This window comes from Dermochelys coriacea, chromosome 6 (genome assembly GCF_009764565.3).
Source record: "Dermochelys coriacea isolate rDerCor1 chromosome 6, rDerCor1.pri.v4, whole genome shotgun sequence".
NCBI classification, from domain to species: Eukaryota; Metazoa; Chordata; order Testudines; family Dermochelyidae; genus Dermochelys; species Dermochelys coriacea.
Genome location: NC_050073.1, coordinates 12,656,009 through 12,669,659, shown reverse-complemented (window position 1 = coordinate 12,669,659; position 13,651 = coordinate 12,656,009). Strand labels below are relative to the sequence as shown.

Here is a 13,651-nt window from a genome sequence, read left to right as displayed (position 1 = left end):
TCCAACTGCCCAGCGACTCAACATACACAGACCTCCCCCACAACCCCCCCAGCGCCCAGCAACTCCCACAAGCCTCCCACTGCTCAGCACCCCCCAACTGCCTCAATGCCCAGCCCCCTCCCCACAAGCTCCCTCAGAGACCCACTCTCCTGTGCCCTTCCCCCCAGCCACACTCACCAGCCCCACTGGGAGGTGACTGTATCTGTAGGGCTGAGCTGGCAGCACGGCCGGGGCCAGTTGGGGATTGCTCTGGCCCCTCAGAAACAGCGATCAGCCAGGCTGGAGCAGGAACAGGAGAGGGGCCTACCCAGGCCGGGCTCCCTCAGGACCCACTTGCCTGGCATGGCCCCCTGTGTTGGTCTGCTGAGCTCTTCCCCTGCCACAGGGGGCTGCTTTGCCTTCCCTGCTGGCAGGAGCGCTCCTACAGGGAGCTGCCTCCCACCTGTTAGCATTGCTCCATGTTTCAGGCAAGCTCTGCAGAGCAGTGAGGAGGAGCCATAGACAGAGCTCCCACTGCAGAAGACTATGGAGAGTTTTGGGGCTGGCTCCCATTCGCTGCCCTGACAACGAACGATGCCCACGTGCACCTATACACACAGCCCAGGGAGTGCAGGGGTAGCTAGAGAGCAGAGGGGGGACCAAGCGGCTGCCCTGTAGGGAGTGGGAACAGCCAGGGTGTTAGGGGTCATCCTTCCCCGGCCATGCTGAGCTGGGAGCTCTGCCCTCCCTAGGGCTGTTTGTGCAGGGGCACCTGGGCAGTGTGCACCAAAATCTGGCTGTGCTCTTGGGACCAGGAAGCAGCTCTCTTTGCAAAATGTGTCTTCTGATCAGTCTCCATTGAAAACCCTGCAGGCTCGCTGACAGTGTGCTGGAGACTGCTGTTCAGCAGACAGTGGGTTAATGCTGATCTGAGCTGCTGCTGATTGCAAAGGGCAATGTGGCTTCTGTTTGTAATAGAGTGCAACAGACTGCACCACCCATTGTCCGCATAGACAGGACTAAGGAAGTTGCCCCAAGGAACTCTGGGATACATCCGGAGGGACCCGAGTCAAGTAAGGGCCACATGCACAGAGAAAAGAAATAGGGCTCCGACCCTAGGTCCCAGCTTAACACGGGCTCGGACGCTCCAATCCTGCAGGGTCCTGGACCCTAGGTCTAAGTCCTAGATTAACAGAATTGATGTGTGGACACAAGGGCAGTTAGGTTTGAGCCTAGGTTTATATTCCTGTGTAGACACACCCTTAGTAATGAATCTCTCAATGGCTTACTACAGGATTGGATGCCAGTGTCTTTGGTGTCAGATCTAGGATGCAAATCGCCCTTGGTGAGTGACTTGTCTCTTGGAAGGTGTCCACGCTCCTAAGTCCCCCCCAGACAGCTTGACAGTCCTGGTCTAAGGAGAGGGATGTGCTAGCATAACCCACCTTACCTAGAATGACTCTATCCCTCTCTAATGGCTGGACCACATGGAAGAGTTGTGCTAAAATCACTAGAGTTTGCAATACTGACAGTTCCCCACCCCAACCTGAAAACATGATGAAAGGCAAAAACTTGCACATTTTCCCTTATTCAAAATGGCTGCCATCTCCTATTACTGCCAATGAGGCTCAAGCCGGCAATATGGCTGCCATTTCCTTATAGTCCATCTGCTGGTGGAAGTCAGGCTGCCCTTGATAAAGTTGGCTGCCACCTCCTGCTGTTTACAATGAGATCGAAGCCCTGCCCACAGGCAAAATGGCTGCCACTCTGATTTGGGGGCTATACAGGGCACAGGGACTGTGAGGTGCTCCAAGGACAGTGCTAAAAGTAGATGGAGCAAGTGAGGGGGAGCAGGGCAATGGGGGGGAGGAGACAGATTTAGGGGTGCAGGAAAATGGGCTGAAGGGCGAAGTGCGGGACAGAAGAGAGAAGATTGAAGCGGGGTCTGGAGGAAGAGGAGGAGTATTTGCGGGGTGGAGTGCTGTCTAGTCTCTGGCAGAGACGTGGTGGTTGCAGGAAATCAGGAAAATGCTGCTTCTTGGAAAAAGCTAAAACAATCCCATCGTATTTGTACTGTGACTTTATCGCTTATACCAGGGGTGGGGAACCATTTTTGTATCAGGGGCCATTGACCCACTGAAAAAATTAATGGTGGGCCACACATATTGAACTCACTTGCCCGTGGGGGCACGGAGGCTCGGGGCTTCCCACCTGTGGTGGGATGAACCAGCACTTGCAGCTCCAGTCCTGTGGGCAGGAAGCCCTGAGCCTCAGCGTCCCCCGCGAGGGCTGGAGATGTGAACACTGGCTTGCCCCGCTGCGGGGAGAAGCCCCGAACCTTGATGTCCCCCCCCCCGGCGGGCGAGTTGAACATGTGTGAAATGAGCAAGGGGCCGGATCCGGTCCACGAGCCATAAGTTCTGCACCCCTGGCTTCTATCTTTATATGAATAAGTTTCAAGTTCTTTAATATGTATATCTGTAACTCATCAACCCTAACAAGAGTGTAAGTTGTATGTGCAAGTGTGAGGTCAGTGGTCCTTGAACTATTTACAATCCAGCCTTTCTTTTATCCAAGGAAATAAATTTGGAGGGGAGAAAATCAAGACGGTGATTGGAAAGGGATAGCACTTCCTCTACATGATGGATGAGGAGAAATTAAATGCAGTCTCCATCTGAGCAACTAGAGAGAGGCATGAATTTCTGTGTACATTAACGATTGATTTTTCAACCTGATATCATCTCACACACATCAGCAAAGGAGTAGAGGGGAGCTTATAAGTCAAAGAGGTAGACAAAAAAAAACCACACCACAATTAGATTTTTTTTTGAAGTCTCATGATTTTCGGGGGGGGGGGTCTACCTCATGATTTTTCATGTCTTAATGTTGGCAGTACCGGGTTGTTGGGTTTTTTGGGTCTAAAAAATAATTGTGTCTGTAACATCAAAATATGCTGCATCTGGGATTTGCTGAAAACTACTGGGCTCTGTCCTAGGCTGCACCAACTTCACACTCAGCGCTGATGAGGAGACTGAAGAAACTGGTTATAAGCCACCTCTGCACTCCACTGATCCTGGGCCAGATGGGGGACAACACGGCCTCTGGTCTAACACAGAGGAACCTCAGGGCTGGCCTAAGTTACCCCAGATGCTGTGCCGGCCTAGGAGAGGTGGAGCACCGTGCACTCTGCCCTGGACATACACCTCCATGCTCCTGCACACCCCCTACATAGAGGGAGGGCGATGTAGCGAGTGGGTGATACAGAGTTCTCTATACCTGCTCTCTACCACCAGAGGATAATCCGGAGTCAGGGGGATCCTTAGCTGCCCCTTTAGGGCAGCTGCCCAGCTGCTGTCCCTGCTCAAAAGGGGCTGAAGCCTGAGCCCACTACGTGCACTGTAGGTTGTTGTGATCCTTCCCGGTACCCCAAGTTTAATGCACAACATCAGTGTTACCGGGCACAGACTAAAGGGAGCCGGCTGCTACTTACTTTAGTTTCTGTAGTTTGCAGTTTGGATGATTTAGCCCCTCACAGAGCAGCCACACTCCGGTATCGCCCAGTTCGTTATGTTGCAGGTCCAGCTTTGTCAGGCTCTGGCTGGTTCTGAGAACAGCAGCGAGATCCCCGCAGGCAGCAGCTGTGACATCGCAATACTCCAACCTGGAGGAGAGAGAAAGGCAGAGAAGGGGGATCAATGCGTGAATGGGGCTCGTCACGGCTACTCTGACAGGTGGCCCCGCCCACCAGACCCTCTGTCTGACCAATCAGCACCCAGAATGAGTAAGAAGTCCTGTTACAGACTTTGTCCCAAGTCCCACCCCTTGTCCAGTGAGAAACCAGCAGTGGGTGGGACTTCCTGTCTAAACCCCACCCCTTGCCCTTTACCCTTCACCAGTCAAAAGCGAGAATGGTCTAGACCCTTCAAATGTCTGCCACTGACCAATGAGGAATAAGGTTTGGGGTAAGACTCCTTCCTAAGCCCCGCCCCCTCAGCCTTTCCACTGACCAACCAGAATTTAAAAAGTTGCCCTTTAAGTCCTGACAACTCAGGTCTTGACCAATCAGGCTGGACTTGGCCCTGATCAGCCCCGGGATGGTGCAACCCAATCAGAGATGGTGCAACCCATCTCTACAGGGAGGCTGTAGGGGGAGCCCCCTCCCCAGGCACCTGGGCCAAGCTCAGAGCAGGCGGAGCTGGGAGATCCTGACCCCCCGCGACCCCGGCACTGGCTCTGCTGCTCCCCTGCAGGACACAGACGTCTCCTGTCTCTGCCCCCAGCTCTGAGCCTCAGGCCTGGGGAGAGGAGGCAGCTGCGAGGCCCAGCACTGGCAGTGTCACACCCACCTTCCTCTGAGACCAGGGACGGAAGCGGGGGAGACAAAGAGGAGAAGATCCCCATGGCAGGGGGTTTCCTAGGGTGGGGGGAGGGAAGAGCCCCTGAAAAGGGGGCAACTGTGTGACCCTGTTGGCAGAGCCTCTGGTGAGGTTATAAAAGCAGAAGTTCTGCTGGTTTCTGTAACCCCCCTGCAGAGCCTGGGCTCCTGATGGAGCTGCCAGCCAGCTGAGTGGGTAACCATGGCTGCAGGTTAGAACCATGTGCACTTCAAGGACTCCCCGTAACTATGGCTGTCTTTGTCCTCCTTCAAGACTTCATAATGAGCCCCCTGCACACCCAAGCATGATCCCACTCCCATCTGCTAAATCTTGCAGACACGTCGAGAAACCCCTTCCACCAGAGCTGTCACCTGCACGGCCTCCTTCATCTCCTCATTTGCCTTAAAATATTGTTACTCTGCCCAATGGGGTGGTGTGACGGGACCCCCGGGGTGCAACCTGTGACTGTGGGACCGCTGTGTCCCCTTTACTCTCTGTTCTGGGGTATCTGTCTGGTGGCAAACAGCAAACCCCTGCAGGGAAGGGTGAAGAGAAGAGGGCATCCAATTTGAAACAGAATAGAAAAACCCCACAAGATTTAAAGCTGAGAGAAAGAGAAAGAGAGGGAGAGAGAACACACCTGAGAAGGTGAGGAGAAAGAGAGTTTATCATTCCTGAGCTCAGAGGGAAGAATAACCTGATTTTTCTTTCTAACAAAATGTTAAGTGTACTATAAGTTTTCAGTCCAGATTTAACTATAAAACTGAATGCAAACTCAATCCTAGCACTGCTCATGCCCCTCCATACATTCTCCCATCGACTCAAGTTGAGGCTGAGTTTTAAAATATAGTTGTGTGCGCATCTGTTGGCAAGTAATCATATCTATTTAGGGTCTTGTGGTTTTTAATACACTTCTATATTAACAATATGTAATTTGAGACATCAGTAAGTTATTCCAGTGCAGAACTCCAGATGAACACCAGGAATGCTCTTATTATTCTAAGTGGGTAGAATTTAGCCTTTGAAATGTCTGAAGACCTTCAAATATACTGGAAATGACACCTGACATTTCACAAATATTTGGAAGATGGCCACCCTCCTCCTCCAGACAACTCTACCTGGATATTGTTTTGCTTCTTCATAGCTTTCACATGTTTGTTTGAGTCTGGTCTGGTCAGTAGTCAGAGCTTTTTTGAATTTTTCTGACACACTTCAACAAATCACGCGTATCATGATCAGAAAATCTATCAGTAGTACTGGCCCTCATTTTTAAATGCTGATTGTTAAGTAGCTCTACTTTAAAAAACCATAACAATATAAAAGAGAGGTCGTGTTCAATCCAAAAAGCACATTTCTGAGCCCAAAAATCACAGGTGAATGAGCACAGTTCTCTGCAAGAGAAAGCAGGCTCTTGTACTTAAAGCCCTGGATTAGAACTCAGAGATCTGTGGTTCGGCGCTTGGCTCTACCACCCACTCCCTCATGTGACTTTGGGCAAGTCACTCTATCTTTATGGGTCTCAATTTTCCATCTGAAAAATGGGAAAAATCATATTCCTTCCCCCATCCTTTGTCTTTCTGGTTTCTTCTAGCAGGGTGGTGCTATAGTTAAGGTTTAGACCAGGTTTCTGTTTAAAATTCAACTCTTCTAACTGTTTTCAAATCCACATGGCAACTCAGATTGCCTTGAAAGTGCCTGGGATTCTGTAAGTGTTCCAAACTTTTAGATGTTTGACCAAGTTGTTCCCAAGATACAGTCTCAGGGAAAAAAACAGCTGTTGTTAAAGGTGACGCTTTCAGCAGCCTTTTTGTGCTCACAGGGTGTGTCTACACTGCAGTTAGACACCCACGATTGGCCTGTGCCAGCTGATTTGGGCTCCGGGGATCAGGTTCTGAGGCTGTTTAATTGCAGTGTAGACTTCCAGGTTCTGGCTGCCAACCCAAGATCTGGGATCCTCTAACCTCAAAAGTCCTAGAGCTCAGGCTCCAGCCAGTGCCCAGAAACCTACAGTGCAAGCCCTTGCAAGCCCAAGTCAGCTGGATCAAGCAGCCACGTGTTTTCAATTGCAGTGTGGACACGCCCACAGAGCGTGATCAAACCAGGGCTCAGATCATTGCGCCAGGTTGCCCAGCATCCAAGGGTTCCTCCAACATAGAGTCTGGCACCCACCCGCCCTATGGAGAAAATCAAATTTAAACTTTATTTGAAACATATTTTGCTTCTCTCTGTTACAGTATCAGAAGCCTCCCCTTCCAAATGACACTCTAAATGGATTAAACTGATAACGTGTGGACAGAAGAGTTAACAGGATTGTTAGCCTTTACTATTGTACAGCAACTGGATAGCTCAAAGGAATAGTCAGTCATCTTTTGATCCTGACCCCAAGTCAGTTTGACCTTCCACTTGGGGAGACATTTGGAAAAGGCAGGATATCAGATTGCTAAAATGTGTGTGTGGGGAGAGTGTTATTTTGGGGAAAGAGTTACATGAATGCTTGCTGGCAAGGAGGAGCATTTTAGGGGTGCAGAAGTGGGGGGAATAACGGGGAGAGGGATTTGGGGCTGCATTGAGGGAGGGGGATAAATGGGGATGGCTGGCAGAGGAGATGAGGGGGTTGAAGGTCTCAGGGAGGGCGAAGGACACATAAGGTTGAATGGCAGGGTGCTTGGGGGAGATAAGCTTGCCTGTCACCCCCACATTCTACCCTTTGGTATGTGCTAGGATTTGGGGTGTCTGAGACCCATCCCTACCAGGTCATGTGAGCAAGGTTTTGTGCCCTTCCAGAATGCTGAGTTCAGCGAAACTCAAACTTCTCAAACCAGTAATCATAGAGTTAAGGTAAATACACATGCAACCTTAACTCTGCCCTCTGTGAGCGATGGCGAAAAGTGCCACATACTTGCATTCTGCTTTTTCATCGTGATGCAGAGGCTCTACCTGCACTTGCCTGACACTCAAACACTGAGCCTACTGTTCTGACAGAATACCAAACTGGTAAAGTTTAATCTCTTCATACCCTTTTCCAATCCGTTTACACTTGCACAGAGGATACATCCTAACCCTATGTCTTCCCCTACCCATCATTCAATCTACAGACTGCACTCATATTCCCCACCTCACTACTGACAATACCCATGGCAAGAAGATCCTAAGTGCCCTGCTACCTACATGATCTACTCAGTTCTGTACTGGAATGATGCCAGACTGGAACCTCAAGGTACACAAACATCTCTTTCCTTTGATAACACACAAGCAGACGCAGACTCAAATCACCTTATATCACAATCCCAGCTATCCCAAGCTGCTCCGATTTATTCATCCATCATTCAATAGAGTTGCACTTGACACCATAAATGTTTTGCCAGCTCGGGGTGGGGGGAAAGTTAAGGATGTGTGAACATTTACCCTAACTCTGAAATTTGATTTTTGCTGAACTCGACACTCTGGAAGGGCACGGGCTATCACCGGGCAACCTTAACTCTGTGTTAATGAAGTTTTTTGCCATTTAATTTAGACTGTAGGATCTTCCGGGCAGAGATTGTCTATGTGTATTGTTGCTCCTTCTTCTGACACCAGTGTCCAATTCTGACTTCAGTTTTGCCCCTCTGCTGAGTGGTAGTAAGAGTCCAAGGCCTTGAAGATCAGAGGAGAAATCAGTAACAAGCAGTCTGGGTACACTTGAAGTGCACCTGTAACTCTACTGTTGCTCACTCAGCTCCCTCTCTCCCAAAGCTGTGTTTACATAAAACCTTCAATAACTGAAACACTGTATGTCTCTCCAAGACTAAAAAGGTTGCTTACATCTTAAACAAAAAGAATTTGGACACCTGTAACAGTGCCACCTGGGGGCACCTGCCACAACAACATATCCCGTGCCTACCACAGTGAGACCCTGATCTCAGCCAAGGCATTTTACCACTACTGCAATTCACTAATTAATAATACTACAACTACTGTAAATAAAATGTGGAATTTATTCTGCCACCACCAGAGTTGTTCATGGTTGCCTAGATGAAGAGAGGAGCTCACTGGAGCCACTTTTCATTGAGATATTGGAACCCAAAAGAGGAGACTCCCTGTGACGGGTTTGGTCACGGAGATCCCCTTGGAACTGTCACCTGACATGCTGAATTTACCTATGAGCCCGTTTTCTCTGCCAGATTGGGCCTCCAGAACCCTGCCTTGTTGAACCAGACATGCTAGCCTGCTGCAACACAGACTCAGGGTCTGAACCACACCCCCAAAGCTGTAGACTTAACTGAAAACAGCTCAGCAAGTATTCCTTTCTCCAGCATCCAGACACCCAGCTCCCTGTGGGATCCAAACCCCAAATAAATCCTTTTTATTCTGTATAAAGCTTATACAGGGTAAACTAATAAATTGTCTGCCCTCTATGACACTGATACAGAGATTTGCACATCTGTTTGCTCCCCCAGGTATTAATAAACTCACTTTTGTTTATTAATTAACCCAGAGTAAGTGATTAAGTATAAAAAGTAGGATTTAAGTGGTTCCAAGTAATAACAGAACAAAGTAAGTTACCAAGCAAAATAAAACAAAACACGCAAGTCTAAGCCTAATACATTAAAAAACTGAATACAGTTAAATCTCACCCTTACAAATGTTCCAATAAGCTTCTTTCACAGACTAGACTCCTTCCTAGTCTGGGCCAAATCCTTTCCCCTGGTACGGTCCTTGTCAGTTCCAGCTCAGGTGGTAACTAGGGGATTTCTCATGACTGGCCGCCCCCTTTGTTCTGTTCCACCCCCTTTTATAGCTTTGGCACAAGGTGGGAATTTTTTGTCTCTCTGGGTCCCCACCCCTCCTTCTAAATGGAATCTGATACATCCATTCTCCCCTGTGCCCAGGGTTCCTGCATGGACAGGTCTCCCATGATGCAGCCTCCATCCACCCATGATGCATCATACCTGTTGGTCAGAGGAGAGTCCACACTGCACTAGGGGAGATGTAGACCTCCAGGGAATCTGGCTCATAGAAGTATGATGACCCGAAATACAACTCCCATAAGGCAATGTGCTAATAGGGACATACAGTTTAATGAAATGTTTTGGGTCAGTTCAACAAAAAAAAAATAATCTCACACAAAGTTTCTATTTTGTGGAAGCTGCATTTTCCTTCAGGAAATCATTCCAGTGGTAAATTCTTGACCAGCTCTAGACAATAGTCTGCACATGTCATTAGCTGCCAGAGCAAACTCTTCTTGTTTAAGTATTGGAGCATTAAATGTACATGATCAAGTAACAAATTCAGTTACTGCTACAGACCTGTAGGTCTCGATCCTCAGGAGGGAACAGGATGCTGCAGATGCACTGAGTAGGGGGATCTGCTGCAGCGTTGTGGCTCCAGCATCCAAGGGGAAGGGTGGAAAATGGATGTAGTGGTAAATACTCTGAGACGGGAAATCACTGACAGTGGGTGTTTGGTTGGCAGGTGGTCTTTGACAGCAGGTGATAGTTCCTGTCTGCTGCAGGCTGTGTAGTGAAGAGTGGCACCTCCTGATCATCAAGAGGGCAGAGAAGGAAGAGGCTAAACAACTCGGATGGTGGGAATAAAAGGATAAAACAAACAGCGCCGAGATGAGTCCTATCCACCTACAAACTGATAGGGAGAGCTCTGAGACCTTGATAGAAGCCTGGTGGCAGAAGCACCTCATCCCTCCAGGCTCTGAATTTGATGTTCTTCGGACAAAAAAGGGGAACTTCCATTGGAGGTTAGTGGCATTAACCCCAAGACTCCAGTGAGGGACAGCAGCTGGTGCAACAAGAGGCTGATTTTGTGGCTCACTCTGCTGGTGCTTTCCAGAGGGCTCAGCATCCAACGTGCAGATCCTTTGAAAATCTGGTGGGAAGTGTCACAATGGGAGCTGCTGGGTGTTGAGCAACTTTAAAAATCTGGCCTCAAGTCCTCAGAGTTCCCCAGAACCTCAGAGGCCTGGGGTGGGGCTTCTACCTTGAAAGCGAACGAAAAAGAGCAGAAATGTATTGAAAGAGAAAAAGGAAGAGCCAAAGCTTTCCCCAAAGGATTTAGTTTTTTATAATGAGTCCAACGTTGGCACCTGCCCTGTTTGTAACTGTAAACACACAACTCCATCCCCAGCAGGCTGCACTTCAAAGGGTATTTTTTCAAACTGGTGGAGGCTCTCAGATGGGAGCACATTCAGCTCTAGCCCTAGGAACATGAAAGGCAGAAGCCACCATGGCTGGGGCTGAAGCTTAAACCCAAGTTGAGCATTCCAAGTTGAGCATTGGGGAGGTTTAAATCTTCGGAGTCCTGGGGTCTCTTTGTTTTTATTAATTATATATATGAAAATTCAAGGTGGCAAAAATTATTAGAATGATCCAGAGTTCAGGATTGGGCACACTGCCGCGTGGCAGGGGGCTGCCACGTATGGGCTGGGTTCCAATCCTGGAAACAGAGTGGTGAAGTCGCACCTGCACAGTGTGGCTCTGCGTGCCGGAAGATGGTGCTCATGAAGGAATTGTGAGTTGAGAGCTGGATAGAAAGGTCTGCCGTAGTTTGCCCACCCCAGTCTATAGTCTCTGATCTCAGTTTTGACCCCGGCCAGTCCCTGGATCTCATTTACAGTGCCACCCTTGGCCCAAGCCCATCTCTATACCTAGCTGCAGCCTACACCCCGACCACTAGGCCTGCTGTTCAGAGGCACCGCCTGACACCCTTGCTCTGGCCCAGTATGGCCATTCTTATCTTCTACTGTCTCTGTCTCTCCCACCAGCCCAATTGTACAGATATTGATCTCAAAAGCCCAAAGAGTTAAAGGTGTCTATAAACTCTCTGTCCAACATTAAACAGCGATAGGAAGGTTTGGGGTTATTTTAAACAGAAGCCTTTTGTTTTACTCAGTTATTTGGCAAACAGCCAAAAGCATTCATTCCAATTACAAGTTTATGATTAAACACAAGAAAGAACAAGAAATCAAAACAGTCATTTATATTGAAAATGTGGCTGAGTAATTATGCAAAGCAAACTCAGTCAAAACCTTTGAAATCTTTCTTCTTTTGGAGGCAAAATATCAGAGTCTCTTATTTTCAGAACAGCCTTTCCTTGATGAAAAGGAAATGAGTAATTTTACTATCAGTCCTGATGTACAGAAGGCATTTACTTACCTTTTTTTTTTTAAACAGACACAAGGTGGAAGAGAGATAGGATAGAAAAGATGGGTGAAATAACGGTTTTGTGGATATTTTCGGAGCACTATATTGCTGGTTATTTATGTGTGGATGTTTTTTGGCTGGCAAGTCGACCATGACACCTGCTGTTTGGATCCTAGTTTACAATCTGTTTAGAGATGTTATCGGAGCGGATCTTTTCTTCTTAGACAAGGCAGGCTTGGATGATAGTATAGCTGACTTCAGGATTTGATGAAAAGCCAAAAGAGTAAGAGAGAGAACAGAAGGAAAGAACGTGAGGGGCAGAAAATAACACAACAAATAAAGGGAGAACAATGCCAGTTCTTATGTGCTTCTGCAGTGCTGGTAGTTACATACCCCACTGCTGGGCTGAGGATTGGACGTCAGTTCACTTTCACAGGTGAAAACAAAGTTACTCCAACAAGTTTAAGGCCAGCCAGACTTCCTCTCAGGGAGAAAGTTCTTTAGATGAGCCGAGATGAGTTGCAGTCCTGGCAGCTTGGGGGATAAGCTGGGATGCAAGGTGAGATGGGAGATGAGAGGGAGAGTTTATCTGAAATGATCTGAATATCCCCCCCAAGTCTCTTTTTAAGGAACCCCAAAATAGAAAAAGCAGGCATCATAGTTCATCCCCCTTAACATTTTGTCCACTAAGTAGGCCAAATATCCCTCACACCAGTTTCTGGCTCCACATCATGTGTTTTTCACTCGCATAATTTCAACAGTCCTTGGATTATATGAACCCGGCCTTTTGGGTTTAGATTAATCTATTTTCTCCATGTGGTTTTCTTGTACCTCTGACAAGATTGAATGTTCTAAACAGCTTGGCCTATTTTTCGTGGTTATTGTAACATCTTTTGAACTCTCCCATGCTTTTTACATCGCAACTCACAATGGGGGTACAGCTCAGAGGCCTAATAATTGCACCCGCTCCCAGCTGTGACCATCAGGCCTGGGGAGGGAAGGCAGCCGCCACGCCCAGAACTGGCAACATCACAACCACCTTACCACTGAGTCCAGGGATCAAAGTGGGGAAAGACAAAGGAGAAAAGAACCTCAAAGCAAGCACAATTCCTGATATTTGGGGAGAGAAGAGCCCCTGAGAGGGGGGCGACCATGTGAAACCGTTGGCAGGGCCTGTTTCACACTCCCTGTTGAGCTTATAAAAGCAGAAGTTCTGATGGTTTCTGTAATGCTCCAGCAGAGTCTGGGCTCCTGATAAAGCTGCCAACCATCTCAGTGGGTATACATGGGAGCCAGCCGACTATGAGCATGTGCACCTCAGGGACCAACCCCAAGCATGACTGTCTTTGTCCTCCTTCAAGGCCTCACAGGGAGCCCCCTGCACACCCAAGCATGAGCCACCCCCACCCCCAACACTTTCCAAATTCTGTACACACATCCAGACACCACATCCACCAGAACTGGAAACGTAGTGACCCCTCCATCACTACAGTTGCCTTGAAAGTATGGTCATCCTACTGAAGAGGGAGCACAGCCTCCAACATTTGGGAGAGTAAAAGAACCACTGAATTTGTACAAGGGAGAGAAGCCCTCAATCCCTGGCTGAGTCCAGAAGTTCTGTAAGGGAGAAGAGAGCCCCCAAGATATTTTGGAGGCAGGATTAGATGAGCCCCCAGTGGGGTGAGGGACTCTAAGGTTGAGGTGAATATGGGGAGAAAAACGCCATGGGTGTATGTGGGAAATTGGGGAGCTAAGCCCTAATTTGGGGGACAGAGCCTGGGGAGAGAAGAGGGCATTCAAGATAAAATGATGGAGAAAATCCCCATAAAATGTATAGATAAAACAAGAGAGAAGACACCCGAGCAGATGAGGAGAACGAGGCCCCAAAATGGGGAGAAAAAAATTAAGGGGAAAGAAGGACCCCAACTGGATTCCAAAGGAGAAAACCCCATCCCCCCAGCAGTAGTAAAGGGGTCTTGTATTATTTTCTTAAATTTTACCATCTACATTTGTTATTATAGGTGACTGAACCTGTGATGGGTCGGACTCCCTGGGGCATCACGTGGGGCGCTGAGATACCACTGAACCTACCTTTCTGCCAGCATGGGTGCTCCTTAACTCTGTCTTGCTGAGCCAAGGTCTCCAGACCTCCTCCAGCACAGA

General features: G+C 48.4%; 1 protein-coding gene and 1 pseudogene across 2 annotated transcripts in view; one reads left to right on the top strand and one right to left on the bottom strand.

The window, feature by feature from the left end:
• Window positions 1-13,651, bottom strand: part of LOC119857533 (NACHT, LRR and PYD domains-containing protein 3-like) — a 296,613-nt gene that overhangs the window by 1,755 nt on the left and 281,207 nt on the right. For both annotated transcript variants that reach the window (XM_043516755.1, XM_043516756.1), the window contains one exon: window positions 3,470-3,640. In XM_043516755.1, the coding sequence (XP_043372690.1) occupies window positions 3,470-3,640 (171 nt within the window). The remainder of the gene's footprint in view (window positions 1-3,469; window positions 3,641-13,651) is intronic.
• The window catches only part of LOC119856962, a 180,975-nt pseudogene that overhangs the window by 76,696 nt on the left and 90,628 nt on the right, over window positions 1-13,651 (top strand).